Here is a 13273-nt window from a genome sequence, read left to right on the forward strand (position 1 = left end):
TATGTGTGTGTGTGTATATATATATATATATATATATGTATATGTATGTATGTATGTGTATATATATGTACAGTGTATATACATATATATATATATACATATACATATACTTGCAGTGTATGTATTGTACGCATTACATTTTGTTATGAAGGTGTCTGTTACTACATTATATATATATATATATATATATATATATATATATATATATATATATACTTGCAGTGTGTATATTGTACATATTACATATTATTATGAAGGTGTCTGTTACTACGTTATATATATACTTGCAGTGTGTGCATTGTAAGTATTACATATTGTTATGAAGGTTGTCTTTTTCTACATTATATATATATATACTTGTAATGTGTATATAAAAGGTTGATAAAGCGCTTTAAGGTTGTTTTAGAGGGCTTTAAAGGCTGACTCCCATTAATTTTTTAATCATATTAAAATACTAAAAATAATTAAATGTGTGTATTTGTCCGTCATAATGATTATAAAAAAAAATTAAAAAAAAGTGCAGTTCCCCTTACATTCAATATTGTAAAACACAGTGTTACTGTTCAAACTGTGTGTAATGTTATAGTAGCCAAAAAGATGAAATATACTAGTTTTTAATGAATATTTAGGTTTACTTTGTACTGTATTTCAATGTTGGTCATTCTGGTGGGACTTGGAGACAAAAGTTTGAGGAACACTGCTCTACGACGTCAAATATAAGACGACACAACCTTTTCTTCGGGAAAATAAATGAAGCGTATAAGAGCAAAATTGCTTTGTGTGTGTGTGTGTGTGTGTGTGTGTGTGTGTGTGTGTGTGTGTGTTTTGCTCTGGGGTCAGTTCAGACAGAGGACACGTTAGATCACGTGTTCAGATCAAGGCAGTGACACATCACACACACACTCAGACACACACACACACTGGTTATCATTTAAAACGGGGACCGAGTTGTTGATCAGGACTTGTGGGGACCACCCTTTCTACAGGTTGTGGTTGCATAAAAAAAATTTGGTACAATACACGTCTTTAAATCTCTGGATTGATGAAGTAATGTGCTTATCATACTTACTGGGGACCCTGGGGAAAAAGAGTTAATATGCTTTATAGGGACCAAATTTAAATAATTTTGCATAATTCACACACATTTGTACGTGACAACTGGGGACCATTTAAAAAAAAAAAGATACAAAATAAAAGCACAACAAAACAGAACCACAAACTACCTTCGTTATGGGGACCAGGTGGAAGTGATTAACTATACACGGAAGAAGTGTGAGCGGAGCAGCGCGTGCAGTACCAGCTACAGCCCGAAGAGGGGGCTGCTGTGCAAATGTCCCACACTCAAACTAACCAGTAAACATTCTTTTATGGGGCAAAGCTTAAAAATCACTTGGGCATCTTCAGAATGGATTTGACTATCATTTAAAAAGGTTTCCCTTTAGGTGACCTGTTTTTTTGTCCCCATACCGTCAGAGGTCCCCTAAAGGTGACTGTGTAAACGGAGCGATGTCCCCATTAAGTCAGCATTGCCAGAACACACACACACATTCTTGTAATTTTCACCTTCTGGAGACCTTTGAAAAATGCCTCCCTCTTTAGGACCACCCTTTCTACAAACCCCGTTTCCATATGAGTTGGGAAATTGTGTTAGATGTAAATATAAACAGAATACAATGATTTGCAAATCCTTTTCAACCCATATTCAGTTGAATGCGCTACAAAGACAAGATATTTGATGTTCAAACTCATAAACTTTTTTTTTTTGCACCCATCTACCTTCATGCCTTGCCACGCTGTTTATTATTCTGTCCATGCCACGTAAGTTTTTGGTTTGTTATTAATGACACAGCGCAAGTGTTTTTTTTTTTACGTTTATAGTTTACAGCTTTTGTTCTAGTTATTTGGTTTTGTAGCCAAGTATTTGTTGTCCGCCATTGTGCGCGCCCTTTGTTTGCCTTTTTGTAGTTTGTTTGTGTTGGTGTTGAAAACTCAAGATGTACTTACATGCACGTCTGGTTCCGTCCTAAATATCCTCTGCGTCGGAGAAACAACCAAAGTCAGAGTCCAAGTTTGACAACTATGAAGGATAAAACACTAAATATTGACAACGAAACACAACAAAAATGCAACAAACAGCGAAATATGAATGGTAAAAAAACAAAAAAACACCTACAATCTGATAAATGAATATATTGTAAAAATCTCCTTCCGCGTCTGTCCCTGACACCCACATTTTAGGCTCTGGAAACACTCCCCACCCACACTGCTTAGTGCCTGGTCTGAGCTACTGTTACTTAGATGACCAAAGTAATTAATTAGATGACCAAAGTAACTAATTAGATGACCATAGTAACTAGTATATCATGCAAAAGCGCAGATTTCAACCATATATTTCAAGACTTACGATCATTATAATGGCACCTCTACTTTCCATCCTAAAGATCTAAAAAAAATATTTGGGAATGGCCGGCGGGCCAGATTGAAAAGCTTAACGGGCCGCATGTGGCGCCCGGGGCCTTAATTTTCCCAGGTCTGATGTACACGATGAGTCGGGGGTGACTTGACCTCCACCGAACCCCTTAGGCCGACTCACCGAACCCAGCTTAGGAACCACTGGTATATCACTTTTGTGTGCACATTAAATCAACAACAAAAAAATCCTGACTTTGGAGCAATGTTCACAGACTGTAGTATTTGGCTATCTGTTAGATGCAATGGTTTCCCCTGTATTGGGTCTATGATTTGGGTCCTAACTTGTTCTCATATGGAAGCTACTTTTCCTTGTTGGTGTCTTAAGAAGGGTGGGAATACCAGAACACACACACACACACACACACACACCGTGGGAAACAATGTTGAAGTTTAGCAAACATACTTTTTGTTCACATGTAGCGTCCATTTGTGTGTGTTGTGTTGTGTAACCGTGTGTCCCACATATCACGCTGTAACGCAAACAAATAAAGAGCTTCCTCAGATGCCTTGCCCCCCCCCCCCCCCCCCCCCATTCAATCATTATCCAGCATACATAGCATTCCAGCTTTCAGGAATGACAAGGAGATTGTTATTGTGCTCTCAGAGCTGCATACTTGCACTCTTCCCATGCACACACACACACACACACGCACACACAGACGGCGAGGATGTTCCCTGGAGAAGAACTTGTCAAGCGCGTCACTAACGACCTCGTCTGTTGTGCGGCAGGTCCACGGGAAGTGTGTGTGCAGACACAACACGGCCGGCGAGCACTGCGAGCGCTGCGCCCCGCTCTACCACGACCGACCCTGGCAGCCCGCCGACGGCCTGACGGGGGCGCCGCACGAGTGCCGCAGTGAGTGTGCGCCCGCCTGTGCATGTTGTTATGCAACGCCGGGGGGTTGGGGGAGACAATAGCGGACCGCAGGCTGGACCGCCGGCCTCTTGACGGGCCTTTGTGGAGACTACCAGTATGGCCGCCACACACATGCACCTGTTTATAATGAACACTGTTTTTTGGAGGGGTTGACATTTGAAAAGTGTATAGTCACTGTACAACCCAGCAGCAGCAGCAACACAACCAATGTTGTAAAAGGTTTAAGAAGCTAACCTTCTATATGATTTTTTTCTTCTAATCAATATTTTCGGTATATTAAATGGAATTTTTTGTTTTGACTGCGATCTGCAGTCTTCTTGCACTCTTCTGCAGATGACAATAAAATTCCATCTAATATACCAAAAATATGGTCTGATTACAAGGAAGAAAAAAAAAGTTAGCTTCTTATTTTAATTTATTTATTTATTTTTTGTTTTAACCCAGGGGTCGGGAACCTTTTTGGCTGAGAGAGCCAAGAAGCCAAATATTTTAAAATGTATTTCTGTAAGAGCCATATACATTTTTTTTTAACGCGTGCATTTTTAAGTAAGACCAATATTTCTAGAGAATAATAGGTCTCTTATTCTTTGTATTAACATTGTTATTATGAAGCTAACTGTGGAGGGGTCGTGGCCTGCGGGGTGTTGCCAGGATCTGCCTTCGAAATCAGCCACAGGTGTGTAGGGACGGCGTGGCGCAGAGGGTCCCTGGTTCAAATCCCACCTAGTACCAACCTCGTCACGTCCGTTGTGTCCTGAGCAAGACGCTTCACCCTTGCTCCTGATGGGTGCTGGTTGGCGCCTTGCATGGCAGCTCCCTCCATCAGTGTGTGAATGTGTGTGTGAATGGGTACATGTGAAAGTAGTGTCAAAGCGCTTTGAGTACCTTGAAGGTAGAAAAGCGCTATACAAGTACAACCCATTTATCATTTAGATGGCCCACCTGGGCCTTGTTATCTAATCACATGTTGCTCTGTTATACTGTAAGCATCAGCCAGGAGGAGAGACAGGGTTGGAGCTGGAGCTAGAGCGAGAACGAAAAAGAAAAATACAAAAGCTGGAAAGCAACTGAGAGACTTATTGAAAAATAAAACAATATTGTAACCCTGAAACAGGCTCTCATGTCAGTGCTTGGTGGTCTGAAGAACCCCCTGGAGGGCAAGCCCCACACTAACCAATAATAAATAAAAACTTCTTACCATTAACGCAACTTCTTAAACATAAAAAAACATGAGAATGTTTTATATATTGAACGTTATTTTTAACACTGTGATCACAAGTGGAATTATTAATTACTTATCGTGTTAAGCAACGTCAGCTCAGATTTATCCGAGAGCCAGATGCAGTCATCAAAAGAGCCACATCTGGCTCGTGAGCCATAGGTTCCCTACCCCTGTTTTAACCTATTAAAAAAATACTGTTAATGTTACTATCATTTGAAAGTGTTTGAAAAGTGTACAGTTGTCCCTGTACAACACAGCAGCAGCAACACAACCAATGTTGTAATAGCGCTAAGAAGCTAACCTTATTTTTTATTTTATTTTTCATTTTTTCCCAAATTTTCTTGTAATCAGACCATATTTTCGGTATATTAGATGAAATTTTGTGCTTCGACTGTCATCTGCAGAGTGCAAGAAGTGTAAAACATTCCATCTAATATACTGAAAATAAGGTCTGATTACAAGAATTTTTTTTAACCAATTAAAAAATACTGTTGATTTCAATATCACTTGAAAGTATTTGAAAAGGGTATAGTCGTCACCAATTTTCCCTTCAATTTTTCTTATGTGTGAGCAAACACTAAAACTCCTTGAGCATTCATTGGCGCACATGTGATCGACGGCAGACGTGCACACTGTTATGCGCTTATCTTTTTATTCGACTTTGTGCGCGGCCTAGATTTGCCGTGCGCAGAGGACACATGAGCAGTGTGCAATTGCACATGCGCGTACCTTAGAGGGAACGTTGGTTGTCACTGTACAACACAGCAGCAGCAACACAACCAATGTTGTAATAGCACTAACAAGCCAAACTTTTATTTATTTATTTATTTATTTTCCAATATTTTCTTGTAATCAGACCATATTTTCGGTATATTAGGTATAATTTTTTTGTTTCGACTGTCATCTGCAGAAGAGTACCGTTTTCAGATACTTTCAAATGATTTTGAAATTAACAGTATTTTTTTAATTGGTTAAAAAAATAAATAAAAATAAATAAATTTTTTTTTTTTTTTTAAAGAAGCTAACTTCTTTTTTCCCCCTTGCAATCAGACCACATTTTCGGTATATTAAATGGAATTTTTTGTTCCGACTGTCATCTGCAGTCTTCTTGCACTCTTCTGCAGATGACAGTCGAAACAAAAAAAATTATACCTAATATACCGAAAATATGGTCTGATTACAAGAAAATTAAAAAAAAAAAGAAAATATATAAAGAAGGTTAGCTTCTTAGCGCTTTTACAACATTGGTTGTGTTGCTGCTACTGTGTTGTACAGTGACAACTATACCCTTATCAAATACTTTCAAATGATATTAACATTAACAGTATTTTTTTAATAGGTTAAAAAAATATAAGAAATTAAAACATTTAAAAAAGAAGCAAATTTTTTTTATTTTTTTTGTAATCAGACCATATTTTCGGTATATTAGATGGATTTTTTTGTTTTGACTGTCATCTGCTGAAGAGTGCAAGAAGACTGCAGATGACAGTCGAAACTAAAATTTCCATCTAATATACCGAAAATATGGTCTGATTACAAGGAAAAAATAAGAACGAAATAAAAATGTTAGCTTTTTTTTTTTTTTTTTTTTTTAACAAATTAAAAAAACACTGTTCATTTTAACATCATTTGAAAGTATTTGAAAAGCATATAGTTGTCACTGTACAACACAGCAGCAGCAACACAACCAATGTTGTAATAGCGCTAAGAAGCTAACCTTCTTATTTTTTCATTTTTTTCTCTTTTTTTCTTTCGACTGTCATCTGCATTCTTCTTGCACTCTTCTGCAGATGACAGTCGAAACAAAAAATTCCACCTAATATACCGAAAATATGGTCTGATTACAAAAAAGGAAAAAAAAAGGTTAGCTTCATTTTTTTATTTTATTTTTTTAACCAAAAATTAAGAATTTTTTTTTTATTTTAATGTCATTTGAAAGTGTTTGAAAAGGGTATAGTTGTCACTGTACAACACAGCAGCAGCAACACAACCAATGTTGTAATAGCGCTAAGAAGCTAACTTTTTTTTTCTTCTTTCGACTGTCATCTGCAGTCTTCTTGCATTCTTCTGCAGATGAAAGTCGAAACAAAAAAAATCCATCCACAAAAATATGGTCTGATTACAAGAAAAAAAAAAAAAGGTTAGCTTCTTCTTTTTTTTTTTTAACCAATTAAAAAATACTATTCATTTTAATATTATTTGAAAAGGGTATAATTGTCACTGTACAACACAACAGCAGCAACACAACCAATGTTGTAATAGCGCTAAGAAGCTAACCTTATTCCTTTTTTCTTTTTTCTTTTTTTCTTTTTTTTTTTTTGTTATAATCAGACCAGATTTTCGGTATATTAAATGGAATTTTTTGTTTTGACAGTCGTCTGCAGACAAGTGCAAGAAGACTGCAGATGACAGTCGAAACAATAAAATTCCATCTAATATACCAAAAATATGGTCTGATTACAATAAAAAAAAAAGGTTAGCTTCTTTTTTTTTTCTTTTTTAACCAATTAAAAAAATGCTGTTAATTTGATTATAATTTGAAAGTATTTGAAAACGGTATAGTTGTCACTGTACAACACAGCAGAAAATATGGTCAGATTACTAGAAAAAAAATAGAAGGATAGCTTTTTCTTTTTTCTTTTTTTTTTACATATTAAAAAAATACTGTTAATTTCAATATCATTTGAAGGTATTTGAAAATGTTATAGTTGTCACTGTACAACACAGCAGCAACAACAATGTTGTAATAGCGCTAAGAAGCTAACCTTATTTTTTTATTGTTTTTCCAAAATGTTCTTGTAATCAGACCTTATTTTCGGTATATTAAATGGAAATATTTGTTTCGAGAAGAGTTCAAGAACACTGCAGATGACAGTGGAAACAAAAAATTCCATCTAATATAGCGAAAATATGGTCTGATTACAAGAAAAAATAAAAAAATAATAAAAAGTTTGGCTTCTTAGCGCTATTACAACATTGGTTGTGTTGCTGCTGCTGTGTTGTACAGTGACAACTATACCCTTTTCAAATACTTAACAAATGATGTTAAAATGAATAGTGTTTTTTTAATTTGTTGAAAAAAAAATAAAATAAAAAATAAGCTAACATTTTTATTTATTTTTTATTTTTTCCTTGTAATCAGACCATATTTTCGGTATATTAGATGGAAATTTTTGTTTCGACTGTCATCTGCAGTCTTCTTGCACTCTTCTGCAGAGGACAGTCAAAACAAAAAATTCCATCTAATATACTGAAAATATGGTCTGATTACAAAAAAAAAAAAAATTAGCTTCTTTTTTAAATTTTTTAATTTTATAAATTTTTTTAACCTATTAAAAAAATACTGTTAATGTTAATATCATTTGAAAGTATTTGATAAGGGTATAGTTGTCACTGTACAACACAGTAGCAGCAACACAACCAATGTTTTAAAAGCGCTAAGAAGCTAACCTTATTTATATATTTTCTTTTTTTTTTTTAATTTTCTTGTAATCAGACCATATTTTCGGTATATTAGGTATAATTTTTTTTTGTTTCGACTGTCATCTGCAGAAGAGTGCAAGAAGACTGCAGATGACAGTCGGAACAAAAATTCCATCTAATATACCGAAAATGTGGTCTGATTGCAAGGGGGAAAAAAGAGGTTAGCTTCTTTTTAAAAAAAAAAAAAATTTTTAATTTATTTTTATTAATTTTTTTAACCAATTAAAAAAATAATGTTAATTTCAAAATCATTTGAAAGTATTTGAAAACAGTACTCTTCTGCAGATGACAGTCGAAACAAAAAAATTATACCTAATATACCGAAAATATGGTCTGATTACAAGAAAATATTGGAAAAATAAAAGTTTGGCTTCTTAGTGCTATTACAACATTGGTTGTGTTGCTGCTGCTGTGTTGTACAGTGACAACTATACGCTTTTCAAATACTTTCAAATGATGGTTACATTAACAGTGTATTTTAAATTGGTTATCATTTGAAAGTATGTGCAACACAACCAATGTTGTAATAGCGCTAAGAAGCTAACCTTTTTATTTTTTATTTATTTTTTCTAATTTTCTTGTAATCAGACCGTATTTTCAGTATATTAGATGGAATTTTTTGTTTCGACTGTCATCTGCAGAAGAGTGCAAGAAGACTGCAGATGACAGTCGGGACAAAAAATTCCATCTTATATACCGAAAATGTGGTCTGATTGCAAGGGGGAAAAAAGAGGTTAGCTTCTTTTTTCTTTTTTTTTTAAATATATTTTTATTTATTTTTTTCACCAATTAAAAAAATACTGTTAATTTTAAAATCATTTGAAAGTATTTGAAAACGGTAATGTTCTGGAGATGACAGTTGAAACAAAAAAATTATACCTGATATACCGAAAATATGTTCTGATTACAAGAAAATATTGGGAAAAAAATAAATACAAAAATAAATAAAAAATAAAAGTTTGGCTTCTTAGTGCTATTACAACATTGGTTGTGTTGCTGCTGCTGTGTTGTACAGTGACAACTATACGCTTTTCAAATACTTTCAAATGATGGTAACATTAACAGTGTATTTTAAATTGGTTATCATTTGAAAAGATTTACAACACAACCAATGTTGTAAAAGCGCTAGGAAGCTAACTTTTTTTTTTTTTTTTTTTCTAATTTTCTTGTAATCAGACCATATTTTCAGTATATTAGATGGAATTTTTTGTTTCGACTGTCATCTGCAGAAGAGTGCAAGAAGACTGCAGATGACAGTCGGGACAAAAAATTCCATCTAATATACCGAAAATATGGTCTGATTACAAGAAAAAAAAAAAAGAAGAAAAAAAAAAGAAGAAAAAAAAAAAAAAGATTAGCTTCTTAGCGCTATTACAACATTGGTTGTGTTGCTGCTGCTGTGTTGTACAGTGACAACTATACGCTTTTTAAATACTTTCAAATGATAACCAAATTAAGATATAATGTTCATTTTAATTGATGTGTGTGGCGGCCATATTGGTAGGCTGCACAAACACAAGGCTTGTCAAGAGGACGCCATATACAGTAAGTACAGCAACATTTTACAGCGCATACAGAGCAAGATAACGCTGACCATACAGCTGGTGGAGGCATCATGAGGTTGCCCACAGCCACAGACAATGTTTTTAGACTGGGAGACCTGGGCGGGTATGCTGGGTTCAGGGTGGAAGGCCGTCGTCATGTGACCTCGCCGTTGTGCTCCTGTCCCAGGGTGCAAGTGTAACGGGCACGCTCACAGCTGCCGCTTCGATTGGTCGGTGTGGCGGGAGTCTGGCCAGCGCGGCGGCGGCGTGTGCGACTGTCTGCACAACACCGAGGGGCGCCAGTGTCAGAGCTGTAAGGCCGGCTTCTACAGGGACCCCCGGCGAGCGCACAACGCCCCCGACTCCTGCAAGCGTAAGACACGCACACACACACACACACACACACACACACACACACACACACACACACACACACATTTCATTAAAAAGGGATTAGACACCTCACACTTTTTTTTTTTTCTATTTTCTTCCTGCTTGTGTGAATGCTGAGCAAGAAGGTGAAAGGTCGTGGTTAGAAAGGTGATGATGTCATAGCCCCGCCCTTCTATGCCACTCACAGCCACTAGGGCAGGGGTGTCCAAAGTGCGGCCCGCAGCTAATCGTTTACCGGCCCACCACACATTCTGCAATAATTGCAAAATTGATAGTTTTGCAAAAATGAAAAAAAAAAAATCTAAAAAAGGTGTAATGAGGTGAAATCTAATGAGAAAAAGTGACTATGTTGACACAAAGCTGCCATGCAGGCAGTTTTTTTGTTCCTTTTGTCTTTATTTTCTTTTTTTTTCCATTGCTCAAAAAAAAGGACACAAAAAATCTATGTTATAATGAATTATTACTTGAAAATTATCACTTTAAAATGTTTTATGTGGAAAAAATATTGCATATGTTGTGTGGTTGCCATATAAAAACATCAAAGTTTTGACAAAAGAGCATAAAACGAACAAAATAATAGTTCAAACTTAAAATCCACAGATATATTGGAAGTTGATCTTGAAATTTAAGTGTTAAATGTAAAAAAAAAACTAATAAAAATGCATCACTTTATGAGTGGGGAACCTTTCAGATCTCAAATATGTTTAGTAGGATTTTATTTAACTTTTCGCTGTGATTACTCAAAAATATTAAATAATTAAAATCAATGGTGTCCTGCATTATTGATCTTTGAGGGCTTTAATTGCTAAATAAAGGAACTCTCCTGAAGGAATCAATAAAGTACTATCTATCTATCTGAATACTGCATATTTCAGTTTAACTATAAAAAAAGAAAGTTGTCTTTGACAGAAAAGGCATAAAACCTAATGTTGATATACAGATTTACTGTAAGTATTAAATAAAAAATAATAATAATAATTTGACTTATTTTTTACATTTTAGTGACTGAGACCCTTCTATGCTCCCCAGGAGCCCTAAGGATAAAAAAAAAAAAATCCATATATTTTGTTATGGTTTGAAAATGAAAAATATCAAAATGGCCCCCGCATGCTTAAATTTTTCCGTGTGCGGCCCTCTGTGGAAAAAGTTTGGACACCCCTGGTCCCGATACCAATATTTTGGTACAGGTAACCAAATGTATTTAGACACTTTTCAATACTTTTTTTAAATAAATAAAAAATCATTATTGGCTTTATTTGAACAAAAAATCTTAGGGTACATTAAAAACATGTTTATTGTTGCAATTTAGTCCTTAAATAAAATAGTGACCATACTAGACAACTTGTCTTTTAGTAGTAAGTAAACAAACAAAGGCTCCTAATTAGTCTATGCAGTAACATATTGTGTCATTTATACACCTATTATTTTGTCAACATTATAAAGGACAAGCTGTAAAAAATGTATTATTAATCTACTGTCATGATCCGCTACTCGGATCATGGCATATTCTGTTTTTGGTTCTGTCTTTGTATCTCGTCTTGTTATGTGACTTCCTTAGTTCCTGGTGCCACTTCCTGTTGTGTTTCGTTGCCATGGTTACGTATTGGTGTCACCTGCCTTGTGTTTTGTACGCGCACCTGCCTCTTAATTTCTGTCCCTATTTAAGCCTGCCTTTGTTTGCCATTCGGCCTCGCAGTGTAATTTGCTTTTGATGCAACAGGTGATGTCGCTATCCCGCATTGAGGCATGTTGAAAAAAATAATGCACTCCGTGACTTTAATAATAAATATGGCAAAGCCATGTTGGAATTGTTTTTTCCTTAACTTCAGTTGATTTATTTCAGAAAACCTTGTTACATTGTTTATGTCATGATCCGCTGCCCGGATCATGTCTTATTCTGGTTTTGTTCCGTCTTTGTATCGTATTCTGTTGATGTTTGACTCCCTTAGTTCCTGGTGGCACTTCCTGTTTGTTCTGTTGCCATAGTCACACATTAGTGTCACCTGCCTCGTGATTACGGCCTTTATTTAAGCCTGCCTTTTCTGTTCTTTCGATCTCGCTTCCTAGTTTCTGTTCCATGCAACAGGTGACGATCCTGAAAACCGTTGTTTGTACTTGCTAACTTCCGCACTATGCTTCGTGTTTTCTAGCTCCCCAGCTAGCTCTTTGTTTTGCCGTTTTATGCCTAGTGCAAGTTTTCTGTTCTTAGTCTGTTTTTTAGTGTAAATAAATCATTATTTCCTACCTTACGCTGTGTCCGAGCCCGACTGCATCATCGAGAGAACGCACCCGCATCACCACGATGCCAGCGAACCGTCAGAGTTTAATGCATCCAGCGGGGCGTCACAACAAAATGAGGCATAATAATGTTTTCATTCCACTACTGTATATATCGGTATCGGTTGATATTGGAATCGGTAATTAAGAGTTGGACAATATCGGATATCGGCAAAAAAGCCATTATCGGACCTCTCTACACATTGGTCATAATTTAAGTCCTCATGACTTGTCCACCAGGGACTTATTTCCTGAGTTTATAAACATAGTATTGATTTAAAAAAAATATTTTGTAATGTTAAACAATGATGTAATCATAGTAGTATCGACCAGATACGTGCCTGTACTTGGTATCATTACAGTGGATGTGAGGTGTAGATCCACCCATGGCGTTTGTTTACATTGTGACGCCGGTGAGCTACGATGTGCAGTGAAGCCTGTTTATCTATTCCTCGTCCTGCAGTGATAATAGTACTTGTAAGAAACTTACATTATTTCTCGCCATGGAGACAAGGATTATTGATTTAGTGGATGTTGGCAGCTAGCTAGCTAACCATGTCTTGAAGCACCTCTTCCTGAGGTGCTTCAGGAAGAGGTGCTTAACATTTATCTTTACTTTTTACGCCAAAATGCGTCCATTCTCCCTTTTCTGTCTACACACTGTGTCTGCTTGTAAGTACTCTGTGTGTGTGCGCGCTGCCGAATATGCTCCTCTGCTTGTAAAACCAGCAATGTCACCACGTGACAATGACAAGGAGGCGGGGGCTGGGGGGCCAGTACTTTTTTAGAGGCGGTATAGTACCGAATATGATTCATTAGTATGGCAGTACTATACTAGTACCCGTATATTGTAAAAGCCTAATCCAGACCTATTGCACATCGGACTGCTTTAAGAATGTTTAAAGGCCTACTGAAATGAGATTTTCTTATTTAAATGGGGATAGCAGGTCCATTCTATGTGTCATACTTGATAATTTTGCAATATTACCATATTTTTGCTGAAAG

General features: G+C 36.0%; 1 protein-coding gene across 3 annotated transcripts in view; it reads left to right on the forward strand.

Annotated features, from left to right (window-relative positions):
- The window catches only part of ntn4 (netrin 4), a 72415-nt gene that overhangs the window by 41995 nt on the left and 17147 nt on the right, over positions 1-13273 (forward strand). For all 3 annotated transcript variants that reach the window (XM_061914154.1, XM_061914153.1, XM_061914155.1), the window contains 2 exons: positions 3202-3328; positions 9786-9971. In XM_061914154.1, coding sequence (XP_061770138.1) covers positions 3202-3328; positions 9786-9971 — 313 coding nt within the window. The remainder of the gene's footprint in view (positions 1-3201; positions 3329-9785; positions 9972-13273) is intronic.

The sequence above is a fragment of the Nerophis ophidion genome, linkage group LG10 (assembly GCF_033978795.1).
Source record: "Nerophis ophidion isolate RoL-2023_Sa linkage group LG10, RoL_Noph_v1.0, whole genome shotgun sequence".
NCBI lineage: Eukaryota > Metazoa > Chordata > Actinopteri > Syngnathiformes > Syngnathidae > Nerophis > Nerophis ophidion.